This window comes from Drosophila virilis, unplaced genomic scaffold (assembly GCF_030788295.1).
Source record: "Drosophila virilis strain 15010-1051.87 unplaced genomic scaffold, Dvir_AGI_RSII-ME tig00000019, whole genome shotgun sequence".
Taxonomy (NCBI): Eukaryota; Metazoa; Arthropoda; class Insecta; order Diptera; family Drosophilidae; genus Drosophila; species Drosophila virilis.
Genome location: NW_027212787.1, coordinates 19,579 through 39,628, shown reverse-complemented (window position 1 = coordinate 39,628; position 20,050 = coordinate 19,579). Strand labels below are relative to the sequence as shown.

Here is a 20,050-nt window from a genome sequence, read left to right as displayed (position 1 = left end):
TAACATCGAGTCAATCGAAACGTGTATCCGTATCTAAAACTTTAACAAGCATTCGTTCGAGCGGTTCGAGATTCATATTTTCAGCTCAAACATGCGCAGATTGAGCTCGAACATGTTGCTGGCTCGAACAGTTCGAACAGCTCGAACTTCTCTTCTTGTTCACTCGAACACTGCGTTGTTCGATTAAATATCCGAGTTTGATGCTACTCACTCCATGCCTCTTGGGTGCACACGATGTTGCAGCCGGCCTGTGCCGCTGCCTTGATCATCAGCTTCACCTTGTTCCAAATGCCCTCGCGCTGCTGCTCAATGGGCGCCGTCGTTGGCAGCGCAATGGAGTTTTGGATGGCGCCCACACGCACCAGACGCGGCTTACGCAGCTGCTCCTCGCGTGCCCCAAAGCGATAGCCCTTGATCTCAAAGCCATTCTGCTCGGCGGTGAGTGTGGCGCTCGCTGGCAACTCCAGAGTTTGGCTAAGGGATGATTGCAAAGAGAGAATAAGAAAGAATGGAATGAGTGGAGCAGAGATAGTAGAATTAGGATACACAATTATCTAATAGTACCACCGATCGATACTATAGCTAGTCAATCAGACCAACTTTTGGTCTCTTTCTGTTCCAGTCTTCGAACTTGAAATATATATTCCATTAATGTAATATACATTCAACAGATATCTATTAGCTTTACGCTAAACACAAAAATTAGATATCTTTTAAATAAAGCACAATAAATGTATAATTTATACAGACAGCTTTGTAGCGCCAAATAATATAAACATTTCGAAGCGCAAGTAAATCATGCCAATCACTCTCAAACTGAGAATTCTTTTTCTCTCTCCATATATATATATATATATATATGTTCTAAATATAAATTTAATGTGTTTATTTGGTTTTTGATAGGGCGTGAATTTAACACATGTTATTACCACAAATTTTATTAGAGACTGTCCAAATAATTGACATAATTTTCGGCTTATCTGTGCAGCTGTTAAACTACATTGTATTGCTTATCTGGCAGTTAGCTGCTGACTGTAAAGCTCTGATTAGCATAGAGTTTCCATGTGTGTGTGTGTGTGTGTGTGTGTGTGTGTGTATATAGATATACTTACTCTTGCTCCACGCCATAAAGTATGCGCTTCACCTCTCTTAGCTCCTCCGCTGGCAAGTGCTTCTCCAGGCATTCATCCAGATTTTTCAGTTCAAATTTCGACATATTCTCCGGCGACAATTCAATTGACGTGTATTCAGAAAAGGGTCGGGTGGGAGGAGGTGTGGGGGCAGTGGCTGGTTTCTCTAGACAAGCGCTCGTCTCCGGGCAACAACCACTCGCGATTGGCGCACGATGCGGAATGTGCACGGCAAATGATCGCGGCACACGCCGCATTCGCAATCATTGCTGCTGCTGCTACTGTTACCCCCCTCTCCACTCAGCGCTCTACACCCACCGTTCTCCACTCACCCCTCTGCACTCTCCGCTCTGCACTCACCGCTCTCTCTTCGCTCTGTGCACGCTGCATTCGTAATCACCCGGTTGCTGCTGCTACTGTTACTTCCCTCTTCACGCTCCCTTCTCCACTCACTCCTCTCCACTCTCTCTTCGCTCTTCACTTTTCTCTTTAATCTCTGCTCTTGGCTGTCGCTCGCGCCGTTTGACCTTATCTCAATTGGCAATGACGCAGCTGCCGAGCATAACGCATGCGATGCCAACCGAGCAGCCGCCTCTTTAGCCCTCCAAAAGAGGCTGCTGTTTGGCTGTTTTATAGCTAAAAGAAAAAAATATAGCTATAAACTTGGGCGTTCCCCATAATAAGAAGCTTTTCCAATATATTCTCATATATTTTCTATGACTTCAATTTCTAAATTAAGGGAGCAGTTCATGGGGACCAGAAGACGAGTTTTTATGAATTATTATACCTTAAGAGTTTTCTTTATGTCAAAGTAGCTGGCCCTAAGAATCGCATAGATACATATGTTAACAAGAGAGCTCATATTAAAGAATTTATCTAGAAAAAACATGTTATGATCATAATGTACTTACCCTCTGTTACTTGTTAAGCATATAATTGGATAATTTATTTTGATTTACATATTTAGAGATGTAGAGATTTGCCTCCAACTATTTTGGTCTAGTTTGCTATTTTTTCAACATCTAGTTTGCTATTTATCAACAGAATTCTCTCAAATGCAAATATTATTTTGTGAGATCATAATTACTTATGCACATACAAATGTGGCGCATATGGAATTGCTTTTGCGAATATCACAGATTTTCAAGGTGACAAAAGCTCTTAATAATTCAAAATGCTACGAAAGATATAGATAAATGGATGTAATCAAAAAAGTAAAGTTGCTGGTTCGAATCCAATTTATTTCTTAATAATAAAAAACTACTAAAGATAAAGGCAGATTGATAGAAAAAAAAACAAGTTAAGATAACGGTTCAAATCAAATTCAAATTCATTTCGTAACAATTTAAAATTCTACTAAAGATATAGATTTTATAGAACAAAAAAGTAAAGTTGCTGGTTCGAATCCTCGCTGTAAACAGAAATGCCTTAAATTCTGTATAAGAATACACATAAAAGTCGAATTGTTGGAATTTGTAACACATTTATAATTTTCTCTTGGTTTGTTTATAAAATTTAAACATTTTAAATCTTTAATATATGGATTTGGTTTTGGACAATCGTTATTTGAGTTATATAATTGTTGTACAACAGAGTTTTTAATTTTGTTTTTGTGTGTTTTGCAATAATTTTGCTTAAATTTGGTTAAATGTTTGTTTAATTAGTTTTTATAATTTTTCCTTGCTTTGCTTTTCGTATTTGATTTTTATTGTATTCTTTTCATTGTTTTCACTTTTACGCAAAAAAGGTACATGTCGTGAAAAGGACTAACGCTGGACAGGAGCGTCCGGCAGGACCGCCTAGGGGTAAATAGTATTTCTCTATCTCTCTCTATATATACATATATCTATATATATGTGTATATCTCTCTCTCTCTTTCGCGCGTGTCTCTCTCTCTTTCTAACTAAATGCCGTGCAACATTGGCAATCAACTGTACAGTTTTTGTGTTTAATGTTGTCTCTGGGCCAAGAACAACAAGAAAATTAGTTGGCTAAATTCGTATGGCAAATACTTTGGTGTTGGTTCAACAAATTGCGAGGGGGCGTGGCATGGCGGGGGGTTGGTGCTAAAAATTTACTGCACCCACATGGAGGGCGCCCAAAGGGGCTCGTTCTCCAGCCGCTGAACATGCTGGACCAGTTGCTCGAAGGCATTCACCAGCTCCCCGTTAACGATCTCGACATCGAAAAAGTGGCCATAGATAAAGTCGATGCGTTCCGCCGATTTGACCATATCCTCGAACTCCTCGTCCGTAAAGCTGCGCGCATTGGCCTCGTCGAAGGTGGACTTGGCGCGCGCCTCCGTTCGCGTCGCCTTCAACACGGCCAGCTCCGGCGGCTTGATGTGTATGAGGAATGGCTTCAGCTGTGCCGTGCGCAGCGTCTTGATCGCCTGATAATGCGGACTCAGCACACAGACACAGCCCGCATTCACAATCGATTTGACGCTCTCCGCGGAGGTGCCGTACAGATGGCCCTTGTACTCGCCGTGCTCCACAAATTTGCCGGCCTCGATGTCCGCGTCCATTTTGTCGCGTGCCACGAAAATGTATTCACGGCCGGGCACCTCACCCGTGCGCATGGGTCTTGTGGTATCTGCAAGGTATTGGAATATGGATTATTTAGATCTTGGAGCAAAGCTGGAGCCAACTCACATGGCACCGGACTGCGAAACTTTTCCGGATCGCGCGCTATCAGCCGGCGGCGCAGCTCGTTGCGTCCGACGCCGGGCGCTCCGATCAGCACAACGGGTCTATAGATGCCCGGCCTGGGATACAGCTTGGCCACCTCCTCGTATGTGGCTATCAGTTCCCGATCAAAGTCATCGTTCTCTGTCAAATCGTACATGATCTTTTTAGTCTTTGGCTGGCGGCACGAGCTGCTGCTGCTGCTCGTCTGCAGCCGGGGTGAACCGGGCGGCGTCGTGCAGAGCGAGGCGCATGAACCGGCTACGACCAGGTGGGAATCGAGATGCAACGGAGGCGGAGGTCGAGGTCGATGTGGAGCGATGATTGGTTTTGATGAGTGAGCAAATGATTAGAATGAAACGAATGAATCACATGCAAGGGAAGATTAGTCAAAGGCTGTTTGTTCCGCATTAATAGAGGTATTCCTGTAACTATGGGGCTGGGTATGACATGCAAAGAATTCCCATCTTGGCGTAATATATTTATTTTTGATTTGAGCCCAAAAATGTGCAGCTACAGCCCAACTATTTAAATAAGTACTCTATTTTATTTAAATAATCTTTTATCTTCCATTTCTGGTGTCTCAATTTTGGGGCATACCTCCATTTAATTATATGATATTTTCAAATTTGAATTGGGAAAAAAATTTCAAGTAGATTTAGTTGACTGAATATATAAATGAATGATTCGATGACTCGGAATGATTCGATAGTTGTATACTCTAACGCTTCGAGTCCAACAAATTCTGCTTTTAAGTACTCTAGTTTTTTAAATAATCTTTTATCTTCCATTTGTCGCAGTCACAATTTTAGGGCGCACCTCTATTTAATTTTATAATATTTTCAAATTGAATTTGGGTAAATGATTTCGAGTAGGTTTCTTTGGCGAATAAATGATTCGATGAGTTCAGCCACACATGCACACTGATTCGATAATTATGAATGATTCGATAGTTGTATACACTTACGCTTAGAGTCCATGTCGTTGCATTCGCGTTGCGTACGCTCGTGTAGGATGCGACGCTCCTGCAGAGCCCGGCTCGGTATAAGGCCGGCGCGTGCGGAACGCTCGTGATCCTTGCGCGCCTGCCACCAATAGGCATCATCCTGGGCGACAATGTGCAACACATCGCCGCGCTGAAATGCCAGGCCCGCCTCCTTGCAGGGTATATACGGATCCACATCCGGATTGTAGTCGAAATGCGCGCGCACACGCACCTTGGACTCGCGCTGGGCGCCCTTCGTGTCCGCGGGCACCAGCTTAAAGGTAATGGTGCCCTCCGAATTTTGCTGGGCACATGAAATTGGATGTCGGACTGAGTCTTGGACATGATTGGGGTACACAAAATAAATATAATTACCAGTATGGTGAGCACATCGCCCGGCGTCTTGCCCTCCACATTGATGCTGTTCACCTCGATCACCTCGTCGCCGACGTGTATCAGGCCCGAGCGATCCGCGGCACCGCCGTGCATGATTCGCGCTATGATTATTTTGCCCGTCTCCTCGTCCGTTTTTATGGTGGCGCCCTAAAAGTATGCAATGCAATTTTGAGCAGAGTTTACGACAGGCTGCGGAGAGAGTGTATGTGTGTGCGTGTGTGTGAGGCTGAGGCTGCACATGTGTGTGTATATTTGAGGCTGTACATGTGTGTGTGAGTGTGTGTGTGAGGTTGAGGCTGTACATATGTGTGTGTTAGGTTGAGGCTTCACAAGAGTGTGTGTGTGTGTGTGTGTGTTTTTGGGTTTCGTTTCTTTGATATTTTACAATGAAAAAGAAAAGATTCAACAAATTGTTTTTCATACAAAAGTTTTTTTTTGAGACGGGTTGTTGTTGTTGTAATTGTTGTTGCTGTTGTTGTTGTTGTTGTTGGGGTGCCATGTTACACTTATGTCTTATTTAATGCTGGAACTATACATTTTACTTACAACAATCGGTTCCGCACTTTGTGCTCCTGTCTGTGTTTTATTTTCATTTATATATATTTTTTTTAGTGAGCGAGTTTTAGAAAATATTGTTTTCGATTTTATTCGATTTTTGTTACACAAAAGCAAAAATGTACAATAAACTTTGTTAGCATTAAAACGAGAGTATTTGAAGGAAATGATTTGGAAATGAATGAATTCAGCTGCTTGGCTTCAGAGACACAAAAGCAGAGGACATTGAGAATGAGAGAGAGAGAGAGAGAGACTCGTGATATGTGGGTAAAATGTGGGGCACAATAATGAGAAATGAACGCCTGAGTTGAGACAGTTATATCACTTTATATAGACGCGATATCGATCGATGCAAATGACAAATGACACAAATGGACATGAGTTGAAAGCGTTTGGAGTCCAGGCTTAAACTCACCAGTGGCTCGTTGCTCTTCACGAGCTGCACAATCTTGATGGTCTCCTCGTCCTCGTCCATTTCGATGGGCACCTCCGGCAGATGCGGATAGAAGTCCTTCTGCGCAATGGCATCGTGTGCAAATAGCAGGTGCTGCGAAAGACGGATTCCATTTAATTACATTTCCATTCTCATTTCCGCTACCACCTTTGCTCACCTGCACGTGGGAGTCCTGCAGCAGATGAAATGCCTCCTTGCAGTCGTCGCTTAGATGACAACGCTGCGACAGCTGCTCGAGCACCTCGTACAGCACCTGGGCCGAGGTGGACAGCACGGGCGCGAGACGCTCATCGCGGCCCACCTTGGCCACCTTTGTGTGCACATTGACCAAAGCATTCAGCTCCTTCGACTCCAGCAGGGCCTTCAGAAAGTCTATCTCCTGATCATTGGACAAATTGTCCGATTCCTTTAACGTGGTTATCAACCTTGAAAGCGCTGCAAACGAATGTCTTAACGAGGGCAAAGAGGCGGCATGTGGGCGGCACTTACCTGGATCCCAATTAATGTCTGATGCCATAACTGCAGCTAGCATGCTATAAACACGCACACACTCGCAGCTACACTTGTTCCCTTCGACTCCTTTGGCACTTTATATCTGTAAAAGTCGAAATAGATGAGTGTTAGAAAAATATATTGGCGCCCGAGCAGGGACCTTTTTGCTGAATAGTCCCTGCTCGGGCGCTAGCAATAAAATCCCTGCTCGGGCGCCAGCAAAAGAGTTCCTAATGATTAAGAAATATAAAAATATTTCAGTTAATTAACAAGAATCTGTAGAGCTGGGCACAAAGAAAACTTGTATTTTATTTATGAATTTGGTTACATTATTGTCAGTTCCTTGGGCTAAATAGTTTATTTGAATGCCTCTTACTATAACTTAGGAAAATATCACAAGTAGATCCACAAAAAAGAGAAGAGTATCTTTTTGTAAGTTGTCAGCAGACAGAAGAAGCTGTCATTGAACAGAAGCAGTTCGAATAAGCAACTGAACAATTCACGAACTTAATAAGCCGAACCCCAATATCTTTTAAATAACCAAAATCGATACTCAATTTGAAAGAAACTTATGTAAATTTGGTCATAAACAGAACAATATCCAAGTTGATGCGTGCTGAGAGTCAATTTTCCACAGCTGGCAAAGGAGGCCAAAGAGGACAAAGCAACTTCCCTTCTCCTTGGAGCTGCCTCCCAAGTCAGACAAAGAATTTGGCAACGGGTCGTATGTGTAATGCGTGCTTTTGTTAGACGCAATTTAGCTTCAGCTGGCGTCTGACTGGCGCACAAGAAGCCAAACCCCAGTCTGGACTGTGTAAGAGCTTCTTTTGCCTGTGGCAAATGTCGCAAATGCAATTAGCTGCCATTAAGCCAGTTCCAACTGGGCTGCGCTCCACTTGCCGCTGATTTATGGGGCGGGGTTGTCTCCAACATGCCGCAAATTTATGGCCACTTTCATTGTGACTGGGCTTAGTCTGTTTTTTTTTTTTTGAATCGAAAGCTGGCGCCGTCCTCGTTTAAGTGACAGTCCCATAAATTAGCCCAAGAACTGGAACTGAACAACAAACAAAAATTGCAGCCGACTGCACTGCATACATTAAATGTTCAATGGCTGCGCTTCCTTCCTGTTGCACGTCCTTTGTCCTTTCTACTTTCTTCTTTGTCCAGCCAGCTGGAAAACAAGTTCTGCGCCTGGACAGCTGCCAAGCTGTCCGGCCCAAGAGTTCACTAACACTTTGTGTCCATAATGGGGCCTAAACCCTTTACCTATTGTTAGCTGCCACTCGTTAACACTTTACGGCCAAATGACCAAGGACCTGACCTGTCGACTGGCTGCCCAGCTGCCCAGCTGGACTGTATTGCTGGCAAAGAGTGCTTAGTTTTTTACACACCAAAATACTTGACATAATATTGATAAAAGCAACGCTTATTCAGCTATTCATGAGTACAGGTTACTCGCAGGTGTTAAGGAGGAGATAGTTTCATGAGCTGCTGGCTTTTGTACTGCTTATGTACTGAAAAAAGAATGTGTTCATATATTCCGTATAAATTTGACACAAGTTGGCATCAGATCCATTTGGGATACTTCAAACAGCAATAGTTTGATGAGCTGCAGCTTTTTGCCCTGCTAATGCAGTGAAAAAAGAATGTGTTCATAAATTCTTATAGATATTTTGTACAAGTTACTCGCAGATCCCTTTGGGGTGTTAAAAAGGGCGATAGTTTCATGAGTTGCAGGCTTTTTCCCTGCTAAAGTAGTGAAAAACGAACGTGTTTATAATTTTTTGTACATATTTGTGGCCCAGGCTCAGGCTGCCAAGGATTGGCTTCAGGTGTCATAAATAGCTGTTGCCATGTTGATGAACCTTAAATGACATTCGCATGCTCCAACTTTTGAGGAATACGAATTCGCGGCACGAATAAAACTAATCAATTATCTGCGCTTGTTATGCTTTGTATTTTGTATTTTGTTTTTGGTTTTTGCCCTTGACAGTGGGCAGCCCTTCCGAGTGGACACAGTTGAGGGACAGCTTATCGCTGTTCCAGCTGCCGAGCTGCTCAGCTGGATAAGGGCACTCGTATCTTTAAATGACCTTGAACTATATACTTGTGTGTACACACAATATGTCAAAGGTGGCCCAAAACAACATACTACAGCTGACTCTCTGTCAGGGCTACAATGCAACGACGTCAGCAGCGTGGGTGGCTGGGCGGGCGGGTGGTTATCCATTATTCTTATTGGGTGCAAGCATGTAAACTGTTAGCTAAACGACTGTTCCAATTGGAACGTAACATTTCATGATAGAAATGACAATAATATGGAACTCAGTTCAATGTCTTAAAATAATATCGATGATGTGGTAGTAGATAAACAAACCCCTCAAAAATCTTAGATTGACAACAAATACGATTGAAAAAAGACGGAATACGAATTAATCCGAAATTTGAACAATAAGGGAGTTTAGCTTGAATTTAGTATGCAAACCACTCAGCAATTACTTTAAACAAGTGCAAAGTTATTGAACTACATCTATTCTTGAAATAAGTATTTATGTTCTTGAATTAAGTATACAAATCAGTCAGGGTCTAGAAATCTAAGTAACAGCTCAAAGTTTGTTTCTACTATAATAGTTAAGTTATTTAGTAATCGATACTTGAACTAAGAGCAATATTATTGAACTAACTATACAAATCAGTCAACAAATTCAAAGTTCCATTGGTCTTATATAGTCTTTCTCTATATAGAAATCGGAGATGCAGCTCAACTCTTTGCTACTATAAAAGTTAAGAGCTGCAGGAATATCGTCTCTTACGTTATGTTTTTCAAGTGTTGTGAAACGACGCTGTCTATCAACTTGTCATATGATAACACTAAATACATATGTGCATGTGTGTTTGTGTGTTGAGCCGCAATTATGCTAATTGCATGAGGACTTGAGACCATGCGAAGTGCGTGTTTGCCTTCTTATATGTATATGCATGTGCTTGTTGTTGATGTGCATAACGATACGTGTCAATGGGCGCAGAAAGGAAGTCCATAGGACAAGACAGGTAACACATTATGGGGGAGAGCGAGCGATAGGTAGGGTAGCCCAGACAGGGGGGTTGAAAAATCACAAAATTAAATATATCACAGATTAGATCGCCTGCAGTTCACAAGAACTAGTTACTATTGTAAAAGGAAGTTCGCGAGATCTGGCAACACTGTCAGCAGCGCAGCGCGAGAGAGTGAGCGAATATAAGAGAGCGCGTGTGTGTGTGAATGTAAGAGAGCGCAACAACATATTCGAAAAATTTTCATTTGGGATTTGAATTAACATTGAAAGTAAAACTGCGCGCAGCAGCTTACCTGAGATCAAATGGAAAATATACGCGCAGTGGCTGTTGTTGTTCTTGTTGTTGTTTTTCTTGCTGTTGTTGTTGTTTATGGTTATGTTGCATATGCCTAATGTTTTTTATTTAGTTTTCTTTGCTCGGCGACAAAGTTGACACAACTTTTTGCAGCTTCTGCCGTTTGTCGTTTGTTTTATTTTTAAACAGTTTTCCACTTGGCGCACACACAGACAACCACACACGCGCTATATATATAAGTGTGTGTGTGTGTGCGTGTGTGAATATATGTGTCAAATTTGTAGCTCAGTTTTTGTTGCTATTTTTAGTAAGCTCCACAAGGATTTCGGTTGAATTTGATTTGTTATTGAACCTGAGCTTCACCTGCCGTGTGGCGTGCTGCAAGTGCGGCTGCAGCTCGTGCAACTAAACTAAAAGCGGCGGCGGCAGCGCGTGCGAGCGAGCGAGAGATTGTGTGTGTGTGTGTGAGACAGAAAGAGAGAGAGCGAGAGCGCGCTGTCAATGTTCACGACGAGCGACTGCAGCGAGCGACTGACTCGAACTGTGGCCAAGTCGCCTGGCTAACTGTCTGGCTGCCCCATTCAGAAAAAAAGCACTCACAGACACACACACACACACACACACACACGCGCACACGCACACAGACACAACCACCATTAACAGCCGCAGCAGCGCCCGAGCAGGGTGGAAAGTGCGCATGTCAGCAAAACGCGCGAGTACAATCATAAATACAGGGTGTCTTCTTACGCTTCGGTTATATTTGCTAAACACAATTATTTTTCAAATGTTTTATTTATAATAATATTTAATATTTTTATAAACGCATATATATAACACTCCGCACAATCAAAACTACAGGGTGTCCCATTACGCTTTGGCTTTATTTAACATAGACTTAACACTTCAATTTTAACCAAGCAGCGCACCGCCGCCCGCACCACCCAGTACACCGGCACCGCCAAAGCCACCGACCACCTTCTTGTCGTAGCGTGCGCGAAAGCCACCGCCGCCAAAGCCTCCGACGCCGCCGCCCAGGCCATGACCCAGGCCACCTTTAAAGCCGCCTCCACCAAAGGCACGCCCCCTGATGCGATAACTCTCGCGATAGCTGCCAAAGCCGCCTCCAAAGCCGCCGCCAAAACCAGCGACACCGCCGCCGCCGCCCAGTGCGGCCAGGCCCAGCGCCTGCGGCTGCTGTTGTATGATGGGCACCTGCTGTACAATTGGCACCTGTTGCACCACCGGCACCTGCTGCAGACCAATGTCCAGGCCGCTGGCTGCCAGCGCAGCAGCACAGATCAGCAGCACTTGAAGATAGCAACTCATCTTGACCAGGTCGAGTTGAGCACGTTGTCTGACGCCGGCGGCGTAGGCCTTCGCGTTTTTATGCTGCTCGGTGAGGTGCGGTGCGTCATGCAGCAGATCTCCAAAAATCCCGCCATCTATGCTGTGTTTGTACACGCATTAACCAAGGCGTCGCCATGCACGTGGCCGGGGCTGACCTTCACTCAGTTGTGATAGCTGATCAGGTGTGAACTGTACACTGAGGAAAATATTCCAATTTGTTAAGTTCTATATATAAAACTGACGGACTGACTGATTGACCAAACCCAAACTAGGAAGCTGAAATGTTCACTTTAGTTACTTTATATATGGATGATGCATTTGCACTTTGGGCAATTCCACCCGCAACAGTGGAAAATGAGCGGAAAACGCTTGTATGACAGTTTATTGTTTACCGTTTGAGCGAGTTTATTTTAAACGGGCCACGGGCAAAGCCGGGTAACACCCGCTGGTCTTACTATATTTAAAGTCTTAAACTGTTCCCATTTATTAGCTTTTATATTTCTTTACGGGTAAACTTAATACGAGATTGCTCTCAGTGTAAGATGGGAAACACATTTCGAGTTGTCCACGTACATGGACTTGGGGAATTTTGGCGTCCTACGATTTGTGAATTGTTAGCGCAAACAGGCCAAAGCTAAGGCTGAGCCCCAAACAAACGTGGCCCACTAATTAATTTGCATAAATAACCCGACTTGGGTTGGGGCTAGTTCAGTAGTTGAGCCCAAGATGCGACGACAAAAGGTTTACATGCTGATCTTGGCACTTCTCGTTGTGTTGTTGGCGGCCACGCCCATTGAACTTGTGCGCAAGACGCGCCACATTGGCGGCATCGGCGGCGGCATAGTGGGCGGTGGTTTTGTGGGCAGCGGCATTGTGGGCGGCGGCGGTGGCTACGTTGCGGCACCTGCCATACAAACGGTGCCCGTTATAAGCACGGTGCCTGTTATCACCACGGTGCCTGTGGTCTCAACCATTTCGACAGTCCAAACGATTCCCAGCTTTGGCTATGGAGGGGGCTACGGAGGAGGCTACGGAGGAGGCTACGGAGGTGGCTACGGAGGTGGCTACGGAGGTGGCTACGGAGGAGGTCTCGGTGGTGGAAGCTTTGTTGGCGGCGGCATTGGTTTCGCCAAGCTCAAAGGATTCGGCTTTGGCGGCGGCTTTTTGGGCTGAATAAAAACTCAAGTCTAAACCAAGAATCAACAAAAGTGTTTCGAATTGTGAATAAATATCTGTGTATAAGTAAATAAGTATGTACATATATATGTGTGTGTGTGTGTCTTGACTTGATGATGCTGCAGTTTCTTTAGAGCTGAGCGTTTGCCTTTGTCCCAGCTTCGTTTTACATTTTGTGCGCTATTTGTTTGCTTATGTTGTCATAGCTCAAGCTAAATAAAAATAAACAACAAATAGCTGCTCTTTAATGTGCAGTCTCCAAGTGCTTTTTTTTATGAAAAGATCAGCGGCAGCTGTACTTAGAGCGAGCCGTGAATTTCAATTAGAGTAGACGCCAGTTTCCAATTTCATTTAAGAGTGAATTGGCGCGTGGAATATGAGCGTATTCGAGAAGAATCTGTTTGAAATTAGGAGATTAAAGATACATATGCGGGTGTATGGGATGATTAACTAACTAAATGATGGTTATCTATAGATAATTGTTGCGTTTCAGCTGCTTTCTAGCCATGCCCAAAGATAATCAGCTGGAAGCAGCTAAAATTATAGATCCCTTTAGCTGTTTTCTTGGGCATCTCCTATTTGTTCCTTGCTAGTTTCTGTTGAGAAAATTAATTGAGCTACTTCTAACTTACTAAAAGAATATTATCTATAGATAGTTATTGTCAATTCAGCTTTTTTCTAGCTAAGTAATTTATAAACCCATTTAGTCTTTTTTTGAGCATCTCTATTTGCTGATTTGCTCAGAAAAATATTGTAGCTATATTTAGCTATTTTCAACATTGGATTTAGCTGTTTTAATTGCTGTTCTAGGTCTCCATTCCACTGTGCACGTTCGCACAGACTTCCGCATCCATCAACAGCACTTTGTGCTCGACCGAAGATTGGTTCAATTTCAAGTAAACAACTTAAGCACTCGCTTTTTGCTCTCAACAATAATTAGTTTTGGCATTTGTGGTGCGGCAAAATAATTGTGTAAAAAAGAAGAAATATAAAAAAACCTTTCAATGACAATCCAAAAATGCCATTGAACCCCCGCTTTCAATAGCTTTAAGCCGCCAAGTATTTGGCTATAAATTAAAGCGCCGCTGACAGCGCACTTTTATTCGGTTCTGGCTGTGAATAGAATGGAATACTCAAAGATTTGTCTAATGCTCTGCATCTGTGTGGTGCTCGGCGGTGCGGAGCCGGAGCAGCACGAGCTGGAGGAGTCAAAGGCGCTGCCCGCGGAGCTGCTGGCTGCCGGAGACAATGCGCTGGGGGATGTGGATGCGAGCTCTATTGCGGCTGCTCCTGCGGAGCAGGGCGCGCGCAAGGTGCGTCAGTACTTTGGTGTCCCTCCGCCGCCCTTCTTTGGACCACCGCCGCCGCCCTACTTTGGTGGCTTTGGCGGCGGCTACGGTGGCTACGGCGGCTACGGCTTTGGCGGCGGCTATCAGCGCACGCGGATTGTCACGCGCACCCGTGTCCGTGGCGGCTATGGTGGTTTTGGTGGCGGTTTTGGTGGCTTCGGCGGCGGCTACTATGGTTAAAGTTTTTGCCATTTCGTTTGGCAGTTGATTTCAATTTGTGATATTCCCATTGTGCGGCACAGCAATAAATGTGTGATTTTATGTTTGTTTGAGCAATTGATGTGAGTTTTTATACCCTGTACGTGTAAGAAGGTGGCTAAAAGGAGTTTGAATTTGTGCAAATTTATGTAACAGGCACATTAAATGTATATTATATGCATATAAATAAATATGTATAACTTAACAAACAACTTCTTGTATAATCGATACTTGATCGATAACTTATCGGTAACTGATCGATAAGCTCACTTGCCCAAAATCAATAATTATCGGCTTTGAACTGCGCACTTTTAAGCATTACTCAAAGAATGTATGAGCTAGTCGCATAGAGTAGATGTACCTACAGAGTATGTGGGCTATTGGGTAACTCCTAGTCGATCTCACTGGCCAATAGCACCCATCTCAGAGTCCATCAAGTGTATATATATTATATATATATCGATAAATAAATAAATAGGTCTGTGCTAAAGATTAAAGACAATTTCTCGTTTGATCGATAAGTGATCGATAACCACACTTGCCCAAAATCGATAACTATCGGCCTGAAGCTGCGGCTTTTTAAGCATGACTCGAGGATTTTTAAGCAGATACAATTTGCTGATATGTTAGACTGGCTACAGGGTAGCTCCTGGTCGTTCTCACTGTCCAAGTGCTCACTTGTTATGCATCATTGGGCCAAGGAGTGCCCGCGTTTTATGATGGGAAAGTGGTCAAGTGCCATCGAAGAGTTGTGCTTATAAATGAGTTAGACTTGGCTCAGTTTTGATTTGGGCTTAAAATGTTGCGCGTGATTTGCCTATTGCTGCTGCTGTGTGGCCTTGTCTCTGCCTTGGATGAGCTGGAGTACGATGCTCTGGTGGCGCCACCAGCTCCGGGTAGGCCTTAAAGTTGCACAGTTAACTTTTCAGCTAAATAAAGCCCATTTCCCAACACTTTTCAGCGCACAAGCCTTCGCTGAGTTTGTGGCGCGGCCTTGTGGGTCAGGTGCGTGAGGTCATAGGTCACTGGCGCAGCACCACCAAACGGCCACGCCCACATCTACGCAGCACTACACCTGCAATCGAGTCGGATGCCGAGCTGCAGTTTTACGGCGCTTTGAATCCCATTTATCAAACACAAAACTTTTGAGTTTTTCAATTAATACTAGAATTTGTTTGCGAGAAATAAAAATATAAATTTAAGCCTAGGCATTAGAAATGTTTGTTGAAAAGTCCCTTGAAGCCGCCTAGGCCGCCTCCAAAGCCATGTCCGCCAAAGCCGCCGCCAAAGCCGTGTCCGCCAAAGCCATGGCCCAGAACCAAGCTACCGAAGCCGCCAAACTTGCCGCCCAGGCCGCCACCAAAGCCGCCCAATCCCAGGCCGCGTGCCACACGCACGCTCTCCGCCTCCGGCAACGGCTGCTGCTTCAAGTCCAAATCCACATCCAGCAGACTCAGGGGCTCCACAGGCGCTGCCCAGCTGCTGCTCAGGGCCAGCAGCAGGAGAAGAAGACTCAGCACGGGAAATTTCATTTTTTTTTTTTGGTTAGTTTTGGTTTTAGTTAAGCTGTTGGCCGATTTGTACTTGATCTGCAAATGCGAGAGATTCATGCCTATATATAGAGGGACACATTGCTTCTGACCAGCTTCTTCTGCTCTGGGCGCGGCTCGTGCGTGTAGCTGCTAATTGCGTGTGTCCACAATTTGCAACATTTACTTGTTGTTGTTTTTCATACCAAAAATATGCTTTCATTCATTGATTTTTTGACTGATTATGCGCTGTTCTCCAACCGCGCGAAGCAAGTATATCGAGTGTGTGTCATCCTCGATTGTACACTGAACAAAATTGGGCGCTACCCAATCCAAAATATATACAAATTATAAGGTGAGTGTAACAAATTCGACAAATTTTCTTAATTCAATTTGAATTTACAAATGAAATTATAAGACAATTTTAAGCTTGCTGAAACAAGTTCCGATATTCAAATTTTTTACTTCGACTTTTCCCATTTATCATAAAATTATAATTATTTTAAAAAAATACATGTTTATTGAAAACTGAAACATTTAATTTTCGAATACAATTGTCTTTATACTAAATTTTTATGTTATTCTTATAATCATAAATTCAATAATTTTCTTTGCAGAAAAATTGGACTTTAAATGTTGTATAAGGCTTGTATTTCCTGAACTTCAACTGATTATAATAAGAAACACTATTTACGCTGTTGTTTAACACTGAAAACAGCGCATCTCGCAGTCGGTAAGTCCTAGCTTTATCTTCATTTTGAACCAAAGTTCGTTTGGGTTGGGTTAGCTTCTGGCTCTGGCTGGGTCTGGAGTTTGCTTAGGTCTTTAGCTGCCGGTTACATCATGTTTGCGGTTGTCTTTACCGCCTGCTCGTGTCCAGATGTGGACTTGAAACGTAATCCAATTGACCTTAGCAACAGACGTCTTCTGTTTGACTATCGATTTGGTAAATAAACCAGGTCCATTTATTTATGCTATTTACATCTAAGAAAAATCTTATGAGCAGCAAATAGTTATATATATATATGGGAGATGTCATAAAGCTCTTTGGCTAAGTCGGTTAGTTGGATACGAAACTCGGCAGTAGGACGGGCAAGTAGAGAGGAGATATGTTTGTTGCAATTTTAGAACTTGTTTGGGCGTGTTATTACCTGCTCCCGCCCCCTGTTGGAGCTGTAGTTCCTCAGTTGGTGGCGCGTTTAAGAAACAAAGCTAGTTTTAACACGATTCGTTTTTTGTGCATTTTTTGTAGACTGTCGCAATGTTTTATTGTGCTAATTGGCAGTTGATTTGCTTAACATCTAGTTTGGCGCAGCAGCAGACGCTTGCGATGTCTGCGCACATACTGCTTGTTGCTCTTCTTCTTCTTTTTGTTGTTGTTGTTGTGGAACTTGTTGTCACTCCACCAGCGCCGCCTGTGCTTGTCCAGCTGTGGTACCTCGGTGGCCTCCAGCTGGCTGATGCGTGGCCTGCGCACCGTGTCCTGGACAAAGGCGCGCGACCAGACCAGCGGATCCAGGCTGGCATCGTAGTTGGCGTCGTTGTTGTTGTGGCGCCACCAGGGCATTGCCTCGCTCTGTTGCAGCAGCGGCAGCAGCAATAGCAATAGCCACAAATAGCTGCAAGTTGCCGATGTGTAAATAATTCCACCAAATGCGCAGCGCATTGCGATGTGTGTCCCACTTGCCTCGCGTCTAAACTAGAAACTGTTGCACATGGCCTGCCCTGCTTCGCGTCTTATATGGCCTGCTCGGGGCTCTGGATTACCCTCACAGCTCAGCTCTGGGCAAATGCAACAATATCTTCTACAAATAGACCAAAAACCTTTTGCATGCTTCACATGGCTTTAAGAGCATTTACAGATTAGCTGTGCCATACCTGCCTCGCACAAGCATTTACACTCACACACACACACACACGCAGTCGTGTTTAAGTTAAAAATGTTGCGCAGGTCAACAACAAAAATTGTGTGTTTCAGTTTTCAATTCTTTTCAATTCAAAAGACATACAACAACAAAAGTGTTATCAATCATAAGTATAAGACAATCTGATATCGTATTCAATTTCAAGAAACTAGAAAAATTACGCGGCGTTTCCCAGTTGAAACTTGTTATAGTTGAACTAGTGACTTCACGCTTGGTAGTTCAATGCTCAGCATTCGCATACCCTACATATTTTCATAGCTAGATTAAAAATACGTGGAAGCAGCAACGGCCTCTTTAATTGTGATGAGGAACTTAAACTCTTTACAAGAAACTTGAATTACGCGCCCTCGCGCGTCCCCTCAATAAAATCAATAAATGGCAGTTGAACCAGCGACTTCATGCTTGACGGTACAACGCTCATAGACCTAATGACTCATGACAACTGCATGATATATTAGTTATTGATACTGATTGAGGATTCATACAGTTCATGGAGTAACACATTTTAAGACAAAATTACAATACCCTGTACAGCTGATAAAGGCATCTGAAAATTTCCCGTTAAGCTGGTCAAATATGCATTTATTTCAATCGAATGCCTTTAAACACATTCTTAAAGAAGTTTTCCACGTTGTGGCCGCGTCTACCCTTTAAGCACATACATACCCTACCTAAACTCGAGCTCAGGTAGTTCAGCGCACAATTCTTATCCGTGCCTATCTTATCTATACGCTATATTGAGACCCATTGAATTTCGCAATGGGTCGCTTTATGTTTTTGTTGCGCGCTAATGTTTCCGTGTAAAACAACATGTGTCATTGTAAGTCGACGAACAATGGGATCCTAAATTTCACTTTCTAAACGAGGTACTCGAGCCAATTGCCAAGTGACTAACAAATTGCTGCCTTTACAGTTGACATAGGTATAATGTGTGTTTGTGTGTGCACAACTCTTTCGGGTTAGCTGGTCAACACTTGAGCTTGAAGACACGACTTAACCGATTCGAGTCGCCGCTGCCTTGCACTTGACACCGACTCCGACAGCGAGTCCGACTCCGATTGGCAGTGCAATTAGCGAGTGTGGCCTTTTCGGAAGACTGTGAAATATGCGCAAGTAGAGAAACCAGTTAACGGCAGCACGAGGGCAGCGGGGGCTGTGGCAGTGGCCAAATCCCAAGTCCCAGTTAGCCCACTTTCGACTAACAGCAATTGACACACAGCCCCGTTGCAGCAGCAGCAACAACTGTGTGGCATGTGTGGCACGACGCGGCAAAAGTGGCACAGCGAACGGTTGCATAAAAGCAGCAGCTGGCCAGAGTTGTGCCCACAGTACGCGACCGAAGTTCTAGACAAGATGTGCCACAAATTTTCGCCGCTGCTGCTGCTGGTCTGGCTGTGCCTCATCCTGGCCAGTGCCGTGGCGCAACAGGCGCGTCTGCGCCTTCCACCCAGCTACAATATGCGGCTCGGGGCATTGCCCACGCGTTTCGTAGGCAAAGGTGCCTATACGCTGTCTGCCAAGCGGGCGGCGACGCCGCCCAAGTGGCAGCAGCCGTTGTTGCAACAACAACAACAACTGCAGCAACAACAACAGCAACAACAACAGCAGCAACAGCGCATGAAGCTCTTCCAGTGGGCCACAATGGGCGGCAAAAAGTACAATTAATGTTCGTGCAATATATATTTAGCTAAATAAATAAAATAAATAATTTATGCAAATTGTTGGAAATAAATTAGAAGCCGGGCGCATAGCTGCGCAATTTCATACGCTCCAGCAGCCCGTTGCCTCCATCGACGCCTGCGGCCATGCCTCCAAAGTAGCTGGGCAGTGGCCCGGCAGCCACCTGACCATATAGTCCTCCGGCCTGCATATTGATGATGTTGTTCAGCGCCGCAAAGTTGTCCAGCGTGGGCTGTGGGCCAAAGCCGGCGCCCAGTTGGGGATTTGCGTACAAGGGATTGCCGTACATGAAGCCAGCTGTGGGTGCGCCCAGGCCGAAGCCAGCTGTGGATGCGCCCAGGCCGAAGCCAGCTGTGGGCGCGCCTAGTCCGAAGCCAGGGTTGGTGCCAGCGCCTGCGCCCAGACCGAAGCCCATGCCTGGTTCGCCCGGATAGCCGCTGGCAATGCTCGTCTGCAGACCAGTTCCAGCCAGTCCGCTTAGGCCCAGGAATGGCATCATGCCGGCCTGATAGCCGGGATACTGTGCCAGCTGCATGTTGATGCCTCCGCCCAGTGCCATGGGACTCATGGCCATCATGCCGGCCATGGGCATGGAAGCAGGCGTCATATTGGCCGTGCTCGCTGCCAGCATCTTGACATCCGCCTCCGCAGCAGCTGCCGGGCTAGACTTCAGCTGTCGCTGTTCACGTGCCTCGGCATTCACGGGCTGCGCCTGACAGCTGCTCAGCAACAGCACGGCGATCAGCAGCAGTAAGGATGACTTATGGGCGATAGACTTCATTGTGCTAACTCTGGT

The 20,050-nt window shown here is 44.7% G+C and overlaps 9 protein-coding genes across 13 annotated transcripts in view; 4 read left to right on the top strand and 5 right to left on the bottom strand.

Annotated features, from left to right (window-relative positions):
• The window catches only part of LOC6636439 (beta-ureidopropionase-like), a 2,786-nt gene extending 1,432 nt beyond the window's left edge, over positions 1–1,354 (bottom strand). The window contains exons 1-2 of the mRNA XM_002059792.4: positions 1,113–1,354; positions 212–474 (exon numbers count right to left, since the gene is read on the bottom strand). Coding sequence (XP_002059828.3) covers positions 212–474; positions 1,113–1,216 — 367 coding nt within the window. The 5' untranslated portion in view covers positions 1,217–1,354. The remainder of the gene's footprint in view (positions 1–211; positions 475–1,112) is intronic.
• LOC6636437 (spermine oxidase-like) overlaps positions 1–19,286 on the top strand; it is a 27,528-nt gene extending 8,242 nt beyond the window's left edge. The window contains exon 3 of the mRNA XM_032435442.2: positions 16,267–19,286. The gene's annotated coding sequence lies outside the window, so the exon portion shown is untranslated. The remainder of the gene's footprint in view (positions 1–16,266) is intronic.
• LOC6636440 (MAGUK p55 subfamily member 7-like) lies at positions 2,416–10,595 on the bottom strand. 5 transcript variants are annotated; one of them, XM_015168412.3, is made up of 9 exons: positions 10,414–10,595; positions 6,697–6,802; positions 6,365–6,642; positions 6,169–6,300; positions 5,745–5,774; positions 5,178–5,345; positions 4,785–5,106; positions 3,785–4,078; positions 2,416–3,725 (listed from the first exon to the last, which is right to left on the bottom strand). In XM_015168412.3, exons 2-9 carry the CDS (start codon positions 6,737–6,739, stop codon positions 3,205–3,207), a joined length of 1,788 nt encoding a protein of 595 aa, XP_015023898.1. In that variant the 5' UTR covers positions 6,740–6,802; positions 10,414–10,595; the 3' UTR covers positions 2,416–3,204. The 5 variants fall into 5 exon arrangements, with proteins under 5 accessions (XP_015023898.1, XP_002059829.1, XP_015023897.1 ...); XM_002059793.4 differs by having other exon boundaries at positions 2,417–3,725; positions 10,049–10,595; XM_015168413.3 differs by having other exon boundaries at positions 2,422–3,725; positions 3,785–3,961; positions 10,049–10,594.
• LOC138911464 (uncharacterized) lies at positions 12,124–12,570 on the top strand. The gene has a single exon (XM_070210751.1). The coding sequence runs from the start codon at positions 12,124–12,126 to the stop codon at positions 12,568–12,570; it is 447 nt and encodes a 148-aa protein (XP_070066852.1).
• On the top strand, positions 13,698–14,102 carry LOC116650618 (uncharacterized). Its single transcript, XM_032434784.1, has one exon. It carries the CDS (start codon positions 13,698–13,700, stop codon positions 14,100–14,102), a length of 405 nt encoding a protein of 134 aa, XP_032290675.1.
• LOC138911466 (uncharacterized) lies at positions 14,627–15,281 on the top strand. Its single transcript, XM_070210756.1, has 2 exons — positions 14,627–15,016; positions 15,082–15,281. The coding sequence occupies exons 1-2, from the start codon at positions 14,920–14,922 to the stop codon at positions 15,267–15,269; spliced, it is 285 nt and encodes a 94-aa protein (XP_070066857.1). The 5' UTR covers positions 14,627–14,919; the 3' UTR covers positions 15,270–15,281.
• Positions 15,332–15,652, bottom strand: LOC6636445 (single-stranded DNA-binding protein-like). The gene has a single exon (XM_002059798.2). The coding sequence runs from the start codon at positions 15,650–15,652 to the stop codon at positions 15,332–15,334; it is 321 nt and encodes a 106-aa protein (XP_002059834.2).
• Positions 16,267–17,315, bottom strand: LOC6636446 (uncharacterized). The gene has a single exon (XM_002059799.2). It carries the CDS (start codon positions 17,313–17,315, stop codon positions 16,944–16,946), a length of 372 nt encoding a protein of 123 aa, XP_002059835.1. The 3' UTR covers positions 16,267–16,943.
• On the bottom strand, positions 19,119–20,050 carry LOC6636448 (uncharacterized). Its single transcript, XM_002059801.2, has one exon. The coding sequence runs from the start codon at positions 20,033–20,035 to the stop codon at positions 19,307–19,309; it is 729 nt and encodes a 242-aa protein (XP_002059837.1). The 5' UTR covers positions 20,036–20,050; the 3' UTR covers positions 19,119–19,306.

What these genes read in the sequence shown, in the direction of transcription:
- LOC138911464 (XM_070210751.1), top strand. Translation starts at nt 12,124, where the DNA reads ATGCGACGACAAAAGGTTTACATGCTGATCTTGGCACTTCTCGTTGTG.
- LOC6636446 (XM_002059799.2), bottom strand. Translation starts at nt 17,315, where the DNA reads ATGCGCTGCGCATTTGGTGGAATTATTTACACATCGGCAACTTGCAGC.
- LOC138911466 (XM_070210756.1), top strand. Translation starts at nt 14,920, where the DNA reads ATGTTGCGCGTGATTTGCCTATTGCTGCTGCTGTGTGGCCTTGTCTCT. An exon ending in GGTGGCGCCACCAGCTCCGG is followed by an intron (nt 15,017 to 15,081) that starts GTAGGCCTTAAA and finishes AACACTTTTCAG; the next exon opens with CGCACAAGCCTTCGCTGAGT.
- LOC6636445 (XM_002059798.2), bottom strand. Translation starts at nt 15,652, where the DNA reads ATGAAATTTCCCGTGCTGAGTCTTCTTCTCCTGCTGCTGGCCCTGAGC.
- LOC6636448 (XM_002059801.2), bottom strand. Translation starts at nt 20,035, where the DNA reads ATGAAGTCTATCGCCCATAAGTCATCCTTACTGCTGCTGATCGCCGTG.
- LOC116650618 (XM_032434784.1), top strand. Translation starts at nt 13,698, where the DNA reads ATGGAATACTCAAAGATTTGTCTAATGCTCTGCATCTGTGTGGTGCTC.
- LOC6636440 (XM_015168412.3), bottom strand. Translation starts at nt 6,739, where the DNA reads ATGCTAGCTGCAGTTATGGCATCAGACATTAATTGGGATCCAG. An exon ending in TGCAGGACTCCCACGTGCAG is followed by an intron (nt 6,301 to 6,364) that starts GTGAGCAAAGGT and finishes CGTCTTTCGCAG; the next exon opens with CACCTGCTATTTGCACACGA. An exon ending in GCGATGTGCTCACCATACTG is followed by an intron (nt 5,107 to 5,177) that starts GTAATTATATTT and finishes TCATGTGCCCAG; the next exon opens with CAAAATTCGGAGGGCACCAT.